The sequence below is a fragment of the Cicer arietinum genome, chromosome 5, assembly GCF_000331145.2.
Source record: "Cicer arietinum cultivar CDC Frontier isolate Library 1 chromosome 5, Cicar.CDCFrontier_v2.0, whole genome shotgun sequence".
In the NCBI taxonomy this organism is placed as follows: Eukaryota; Viridiplantae; Streptophyta; class Magnoliopsida; order Fabales; family Fabaceae; genus Cicer; species Cicer arietinum.
Genome location: NC_021164.2, coordinates 74,863,525 through 74,871,942, shown reverse-complemented (window position 1 = coordinate 74,871,942; position 8,418 = coordinate 74,863,525). Strand labels below are relative to the sequence as shown.

Here is an 8,418-nt window from a genome sequence, read left to right as displayed (position 1 = left end):
ATTATTATTATTATTATTATTATTATTATTATTATTATTATTATTATTATTATTATTATTATTATTATTATTATTCTCTCCCACCAAAGCCTCTGCAAGAAGACTGCAAGTATAATTTGTATTCACTTATAACTCCAGTATAAGGGCATTGACAAATATGAACTCACTTAAGTTCCACTATCCATCCAAGGAAAAGAGTGGGTAGATAGAAGGAAAAGCTTTACAAAACTGTGCAATTGTGTAATTTGTACATGACCATATATTTGTAAATAGATTACAATGAAGTATTGGCAAGACCATTCTCATCACCCCTTTGTTGGCTGGTATTTTCCCCAATGGCAGGTTCATCTGTAACATTACCAACTTCACTCTTGCAAAGAGGGCATAATGCATTTATCTTCAACCACGTGTCTACACATTCTTTGTGGAAAAGATGAGAACATGGCAATTCTCTCAAATCGTCGTTATTTTCGTAGTTTGCTATGCATATGCAGCAAACCTGCACACAAGCGTGGAAAGTACAATACTACAGTCATGGCCAGTAGACAAACTCATCAAACGCAAACAATACTAAGGAAGTTTAATGTATAGACACACATATTAAGGAATAATAAATTTAGATATATACAAACTTTTTCCCCTTAATTTGTTTAATGCATGCTTTGCATGGATACAACGAGAAAAACATGCTTAATTGTATCTCGATTTTCTAAAACAACCAAAACTTTGGGTCAAAAATAAAAAACTAAAATACCAAAGATTAGGAACAGGGTGGCGTCTAAGGTGAGACAAGGTTTCCATTTATTAAAATAAAAATGAGAACATGTAGACATTTCAACACACAATCATATTCCTTTATCTTCTCTATTAGTGTCCTCTATTGCCCATGCAAAATCTGGTACAATCTCAGAAAAATACATATCACACACCCATAAATCTCAAAGTTACAATAGGGACGAATTTCTCACAAAATGGCAATATAATGGTGTTTCAAAAACTTTGTAACTGTACTTTTATTTGTTCTTATCATCCATTTCATTCTCAACAAAAAAGGTACCAAATGTTGAGGGTTTCATCATTTTTCACATATTGTTTCAATGACACAATTTCTTGAGGACTCTCGTAGATCTTGAAATGGAGAAAATATTAACCAATGTAGTTTGTTGAAACACAGTGGTTACCACACACGAACAAAAGTAGTTTTTGAAGATACTTCCAATACCAATTTAAATATGAAAGGCCATAACAAAAACAAAAGGAAAAAAAAAACAGATATTATCTTTCACTTTTTTTTCCAATTTGGGAAAATCATTTTTTAGCCATAGAAAAAAAAATATGAACCTTGTAAATTTTCACCATTGAAACAACATTGGAGAAACATAGTCATTAAAGGTGTGCAGGTTGCCGATGGTCATCGTAAGAGGAGGGAAAATGAAGTTGTTTTGGTAAGTTGGAGAAGAGATCGGGACATATTTGTGTGTGAAAATGTGTATATATTCTCTTTTTTTTTTTATATATAAAATCAAGACCATAGATTTGATCTAATGGTATTTTTTATATGCTCCACCTGTGAGGGACTTGATTGAACCCTCACCCTAGAAGCCACCTAGGAACTGACGGAGTAAGAGACTAACTCATAGAAACTTGAAAATTAGGAGTAGGCATCATTAAACTGCTTAGTAACCATGAAACAAATTGGCTTGACGTTCAGATTACCATATATGATTCCACAAACTAAGCAATGGTATTTTAGATTTTTTGCTGTGCAATTATCAAAAGTTGATGACATTACCAGTTAGCACTAACACAAAATCAAAGTTCACCGCCTCGTGAATTGGGTATATATGACAATATTTTTAAGGTTCTATTGTCAGTTAAAGGTTTCTACCTAACCCAGTAGCTCGAAAGAAAAACCTAAATATCATACATAAGTTTTACTTAAGTATCCTGAGTAAATTAACAAATAAATATCAATTGGTACTTACAGCATCTTCTCCAGAGATCATGCGTTCCTTTTCAGTTCCTCCGGCGACAACTCCACCTTCAAAAACATCTGGAGTGCTTTCATCTCTGCTTTTGTTTCTATTCAATTTGAACTTGTGAGTCGGTAAAGCATTAATAGATTCTGTGGTTGCACCTCGGGTTTGTGTCAGATCCTCTGTGACCCCAAGAGTGGAAATTATACAAGGAAGACAGCAGCAGATTGTTACACATAGAATGAAGGGCATTGCATAACCGACACAGCTAAAAGTAAGAAACACTACACATAACCTGTCAAGCAAAAGAGAAACAGAGATATAAATGCAGGCTCTGAAAAAAAAAAACATAATATTGAATGTAAGAGTTGCTGAGAAGCTATACATACCGGTACATGTTAGGAGCTTCATTAGCTGAAGAATGTCCTCCAAAAATCCATACATTTCCAACAACAAACCATATTGCAAAAAAGCAATCTACGGCGATTTTGAAGTATTCCATAAGTATCTTCAGTCTGCTGATTAAATGCAGGCAAGAGCTTAGCAACTTTATAAACTTCTTACAAAGGAGTTATAGCTATTAGTGACTGAATAGTAAATATTCAACAAAAAATAAATTAAACAGACAAATTCAATAGATTCTTAAGTGTCTTGATTATTAGTATCTATCTATCATTAACATTCTCAAGAATAGCCTTTACCACACAACTACACAGAAAGACGCAGCATCCAAATTTATGCAAAAAGCAAGGGATGTGATACAAAAGAGCACCTTGAAGGCCTTACTCTGATCACATGTTATAAGTACACTGTGTATATCATTTCCCATTCAAACTGAGGCAATGATTAGTACATAAATATCAAAGTACTAGCTCAAAGCAATCCATTATTCTCACAGGTTGATTAGTCTTAAAGGGAAGCACCCTAAGATTAAAACACAGGTTCATGGCTATAACTATTTGTAATATAATTAATAAATATTTGGTCGTACTAAAGAGCAATGGAAGAAACAAAATATGTCCAAACAAGATCCCATCGACTCCAGGCTACAAACTAATACCTAAGGAATAAAATGTCTAAATCCTGAATAGATTCTTAGCTATCATCAAACCCATCTTCATCAACATGAAAGAGGATTAAACTCTAATGTGAGTTCACCACTAAAACTTTCATCCTTTTTGGTGTTCCCTAAAGTTGGAGTAACTTATGGAGTCACCATAAAACCAAGCTAAAATCGAGCTTCTAGGTCAAACTATTTGAAGGCAAAAAAAAAAAAAAGATTCTAAGGCAAAAGAAAACAAGTATTAAATAACATGAATTTAAGCATAACAAAATCGCGACTGAGTGTTGTAAATGCCAGTGTTCTTGCGGCCACAATCCACTAAGATTCAACCTTGGCTGCTTTGATTTGTCATTAATGTTAAAGTAGTGATTAATGCAATTATGCTAGTTAAAAAAATAACAAAAACAACAACAATACCTCGGATTCATCAACCATGAAGCTCGATTGCTACCAGAGGATGCAACAGGAACATCTTCTTCACCTTGAATTGTGGATGAATTTGAAAGAAGTGTCCCCGAAGGATCATCAATAGTGGGAGATTGGTCACGTCGAGCATAATATCGCCAAAATAACAAAGGGAGTGAAACAACACACCCAGAAGCATAACCAACAATCCAAGCAAACAATGGAGCATGAGGATGTTCATTTTTGGACAAAAAAAGAACAAGTAAAGAAGCAACAATCTGAATTACTGTGAAAAACAACTCCAAAGAAATCCATAACCCCGAATTCAATGGAGTCCTACGACTTCCTCCTTCCCCTCGTGAATCCCCTCGTATCATTCTAGAATTGGACCCATTCGATGAAACACGCAACCTAGCTACACGAAAATCTACCTCAGTAACACTTGTTTGGCGAATTGGTGAGGTTTCAGTTTCATGAGAAGTTTCAGTTATATCAATTACATGGTGATTGGGTTGTTGTGCCATTAACAATCCTTGTTCAGATTGAGGTGAAACAGCACCCTCCATCCGATTCCAACAAAGGAATCATCAAGTCGTTGAACAACAACAACAACAACATAGGAATTTCTCTATTCTCGTTTGTTCATGTTCATGTTCATGTTCGTGTGTTATTGCAGCCTTTATTTTTTCTGTCAAAATATTTCAAATGCAAAATCTGAATTAGACACGGAAGATTGTTTTTGCATAGCGAACAAATTAGAAAATAAATAGAAAGAAAAGAAAAAAGGGGAAAAGAAATTAAGACAATGATACCTTGTGATTAATTAGCGTAAGAGAAGGGGTTTAGTTAGGTAATTGGGTTGTAAGGGAAGATATTAAATTAAAGGATTGAGTGATATTGAAAAAAGATGAAGCACTCAAAGAATCGCTCCCGTTTTGTTCTGTTATGGTGGAAACAAAAAACTGAAAACGGCAGCGTTTTTGTGTGGGAGTTGAAGGAGGAAGTGGGGCCCGCCCGTTATCGCTTCTGAGATTGGAGAAAATAAGGAAAAGGGCAAAGGGGAAATGAATGGCGTCAGCTTCTCATATTCAACAACCCATAATCCTCTACACCTCACACCACACATAACATAGCATTCCAAATTATTTCAAAATATACAATTTTATTATAAGTATAAAATTAAATGTGCCTATTATGGGTTATAAATTGAGAATGTGCATATTACAACAATTAAGATAATTCACCTCTCCTATTGTTTTCACAACAATTATTTATTTTATAATAATGTAAATATGTTATAAGTTTGTATCTATAATTATAAGTCTATGTTAAAATTCTATCAAAATATTCATCAAGAAATACTATTTTTCAAGTTTAATGTATGATTGTATAAATTAAGTTTATGCTTTGATGAATAGTCTTGCTTTTCACATTGTCATCAATATAATTATTGTCAATATATCATTATTAGGTAACTGCATTTTTAGTATAATCTTTAATTTTATGCATGAATTTTAAATTCTCTAGTTCTTCTAAGTTCAAACTCATCTTTCAAATGCTCTTACATGTCTTTTTCTCTTGCAAAATATATTGTAAGAATACGATAAGTGTCAAAGGTGATGATTGCTAATTTTAAACTTCATATTATCAATACTTGTTTGTGGGGTGCGATTTCTTCTAATATTGTAGATATTTTCAATAAAAACATGATTAGTTTCCTTGAATATAGCTTTTACTACAAATGTTTAGTGCACTTTTTTTCCATAACCATTACTTTATCCATGAATTTTCCTAAACCCTAAACCATGCAATAGTTTTATTCCTTAGAGTCCACACGAGAGATGTGTGGTTGGAGAGTTTTGAAGGAGAACACTTTGAAGGGTTTAGTCTATATTTAAATATAAATTTGATATTTTTTTTAAATTGTAAGAACAACATGATAAATAGGAAATAATAGCATGTTGTTCTTTTAATTTTTTTTTAAATATCAAAAATAGATATCAAAATATATATTTTATCCCCCTCAAAAAACCAACTCAAAAAGATATAAAATTAGGTATTTTTCCATTAGGTAATTTGACCATTTGATTATTTAATATTTTTTCAATAATTTATTTTTTTATTTGACTTTACTGTAATTAGGTATTTGGCTTCTTTATTTATGTCAATATATTTTTTGGATTGTTAAAAGATATTCATATAAGATTATCTTTTTCATCTTTTAATGAAAAAACTCATACTACTAAATATGCGGAAGAGATATTTTAAATTCAGATTCGTATTCTTAACTTATCAAATATTTTTACATATACAATAACCATTCAAAAGCTCTTATTTAATAAAGCGTTTCATTCGATATCAATTATAAATAAAAATTAATTAAGTAAAACTAATATATTTAATCTAAATTTTATATCAAATACATTATTTTTGACTAATTTTTGTATTTTATTTGAGATTCGAGTTTTACATTATTATCAATATTCCATTTTAAAATATAAATTGATACAATTGATTAAGAATTTAGATTAAACATATGAATTTAAAAAAATTATTTTCACTTATATTTTAGAACTGAGGTATAATTATTAGGAGTGACCGGCAAAATCTTACTACCGACCCAAACCCCACAAATCCTTTGAACATTTATTTATTTCCTTTTTTAGTCAAAGGGAGTCCAATCCAACAAACTCGTTGAGACTAAACTTATTAATTCTTCTAATAACTTAATTTGCATTTTTACAGTCTAAAATGAGTTTTGTTTGAAGTCTGTCGACCCCATCTTCTACAAATAAAATAAAAAAATATATACTTAGACCTTCTTCAATTTTTATAAAACGGTGGTTTAAGATATATATTTTTTTTATGCAAAATATTTTCTTTGTTTATTTTAGTGAAATAAGACTTTTATATATATTTAATTTTTTATTTATTTATTTCATCATTTTAATACAATATTTTTTATCTATTATCTTAGTGTGAAATTTTTTTATTTTATTGTTTTATTATGGTGTTTATATAATCAATCATAAACGACCATGTAATAATAATGATTCAATTTATTATATCTTTTTTAACCAACAATAATTACTTATTTATTTAATATAATTGGATTATAATGTAAAAATAACTTTGCATTATTAATATATTATCTTTATTTTCGATTACGTCGATATAAAATGTGGTACTAAAAATATATGTAGTATCGCGAAAAAATAAATGTCGTAAAAACAACATATTTATTAACCTTAAAAAAACAACCCAGTCATATCATAAAGTTCCAATTATTTTATTTATTAATATAAAATTATAACTTAATCACATTTGTATAATTCCCCAATTATCCTAATTACACGCGCGCAGTAAATCTGGCACAAGTACGGTTACGAAACTATTGTCATGTCCTCGTTTTAACAGCTTTATTTATTTATTTATAGTTTTAACATGTCCTCACTTACACATGATCACTACACGTGTTTCTGTCCAAAATCCACTCACGCTTTTCTCCTTTTTTTCTCTTTGATTTTTTCAATTATTATATTAATATTAAATGTATATACTCCTATGCATATATAAAAAATGCAAGATCCAATTCCTTCTCCATTATTACCATTTGATTATTGATTAATTTTTGTCCATAAACTAAGGGAAAAAGAAGTTAAAAAACCAGCCCATTTGCCTCATTGTACTTGATTGATGAGTATAGTAGATCACATTATTCGCTCATCATCAAACGACAGGAAGAAACAGCTCAAGAGGGTTTCAATTTCATTTCATCCTCCAAAATAAAACCTTCCATCATCTTCACCATCATATTTCCCTTTTTTCATTCATACAAACCGAACCCTCTTATTCTTTCCTACTACATTCAATCATAACTCTCCTCCTTTCTCTTTTCCTCATTCCCAAGAAAATTCACAAAATTCCCAATTTAAAATGTTAATTTAATTCAATTATTATTATATTCTCCATCCTTTTTTGGTAGCAATACATCTTCAATTTCATTTTTTTCTTCCCCTTTTTGGCTATAACCTACGATCTTCAATTTTTTATTTTTCACCAATGTATGCTACAAAATCACGAATTTCCCTTGACCCATTTAAATTCCCCATCTCAATCTGATGCAGCTTTTATCACATTGTTTGGAATGTACGGTTCCCTTCCATGACCGAGATCTAGGGTTTCATAACCCTGTTTCTCCCACATTGTTCCATTTCACGGTTCTTCTAGAACAAATTAACGTTTTCGTGTTAAATTGTTAATGGGTTCCCTTTAAATCTTCGAAATTTGTCGATTTAAACTTCTGGGTCGCCATGCTAAAGCAATTTCTGAGTAAACTTCCTCGCAAAGCATCAAAACCTGAATCGGACGAGTCGTCTCGAGGCGACTCGTCCAGTCCTCGTGCCGCCGGAAAAAACAACCGGTCAAACGGCGGTAATGGAGGTGGTACATCCGCTAAAAACAACCCATCGAAAAAGAATTCATCGGCGGCGGTTTTTCCGGCGAGCACCGTGTCGTTGATCGAACCGTTGGTGCCTTTTAAGGATGTTCCTAGCTCGGAAAAAATGAACCTTTTTGTGAGCAAGTTGAGCCTTTGTTGTGTTTCGTTTGATTTCACCGACCCTGGTAAGAACGTTGTTGAGAAAGATGTAAAGAGAAGAACTTTGGTTGAACTTGTTGATTTTGTTTCTACTTTTGGGTCTTCAAGGTTTAGTGAACCTGCTATTCTTGCAATGTGTAGAATGTGTGCTATTAATCTCTTTCGTGTTTTCCCGCCAAATTATAGGGCTAATAGAGGTGGTGAGAATGATGATGATGAACCATCTTTTGATCCTGCTTGGCCTCATCTTCACCTTGTTTATGAATTGTTGCTTAAATTTATAACATCTTCATGTCTTGATGCTAAGGTTGCAAAAAAGTATTTTGATCATTCTTTTATTTCGACATTGTTGGAGTTGTTTGAATCGGAGGATC

The 8,418-nt window shown here is 31.7% G+C and overlaps 2 protein-coding genes across 3 annotated transcripts in view; one reads left to right on the top strand and one right to left on the bottom strand.

Annotated features, from left to right (window-relative positions):
• Positions 1–93: 93 nt before the first annotated feature.
• Positions 94–4,499, bottom strand: LOC101508240 (E3 ubiquitin-protein ligase At1g63170-like). 2 transcript variants are annotated; one of them, XM_004501222.4, is made up of 5 exons: positions 4,257–4,499; positions 3,457–4,132; positions 2,366–2,491; positions 1,986–2,271; positions 94–499 (listed from the first exon to the last, which is right to left on the bottom strand). In XM_004501222.4, exons 2-5 carry the CDS (start codon positions 4,008–4,010, stop codon positions 275–277), a joined length of 1,191 nt encoding a protein of 396 aa, XP_004501279.1. In that variant the 5' UTR covers positions 4,011–4,132; positions 4,257–4,499; the 3' UTR covers positions 94–274. The 2 variants fall into 2 exon arrangements, with proteins under 2 accessions (XP_004501279.1, XP_012571536.1); XM_012716082.3 differs by having other exon boundaries at positions 2,366–2,494; positions 4,257–4,396.
• A 3,110-nt stretch (positions 4,500–7,609) lies between these two features.
• The window catches only part of LOC101508563 (serine/threonine protein phosphatase 2A 57 kDa regulatory subunit B' kappa isoform-like), a 2,415-nt gene continuing 1,606 nt past the window's right edge, over positions 7,610–8,418 (top strand). Inside the window, exon 1 of the mRNA XM_073369297.1 lies at positions 7,610–8,417. Coding sequence (XP_073225398.1) covers positions 7,758–8,417 — 660 coding nt within the window. The 5' untranslated portion in view covers positions 7,610–7,757. The remainder of the gene's footprint in view (position 8,418) is intronic.

Bases quoted from the DNA above. Each gene is read 5' to 3' on its own strand.
- LOC101508240 (XM_012716082.3), bottom strand. From the start codon at position 4,010: ATGGAGGGTGCTGTTTCACCTCAATCTGAACAAGGATTGTTAATGGCA. The intron at 2,495-3,456 runs GTATTGTTGTTG...GCATTTAATCAG, and splicing joins TCATGGTTGATGAATCCGAG to CAGACTGAAGATACTTATGG. The intron at 500-1,985 runs GTAAGTACCAAT...GCTTGTGTGCAG, and splicing joins TGATCTCTGGAGAAGATGCT to GTTTGCTGCATATGCATAGC.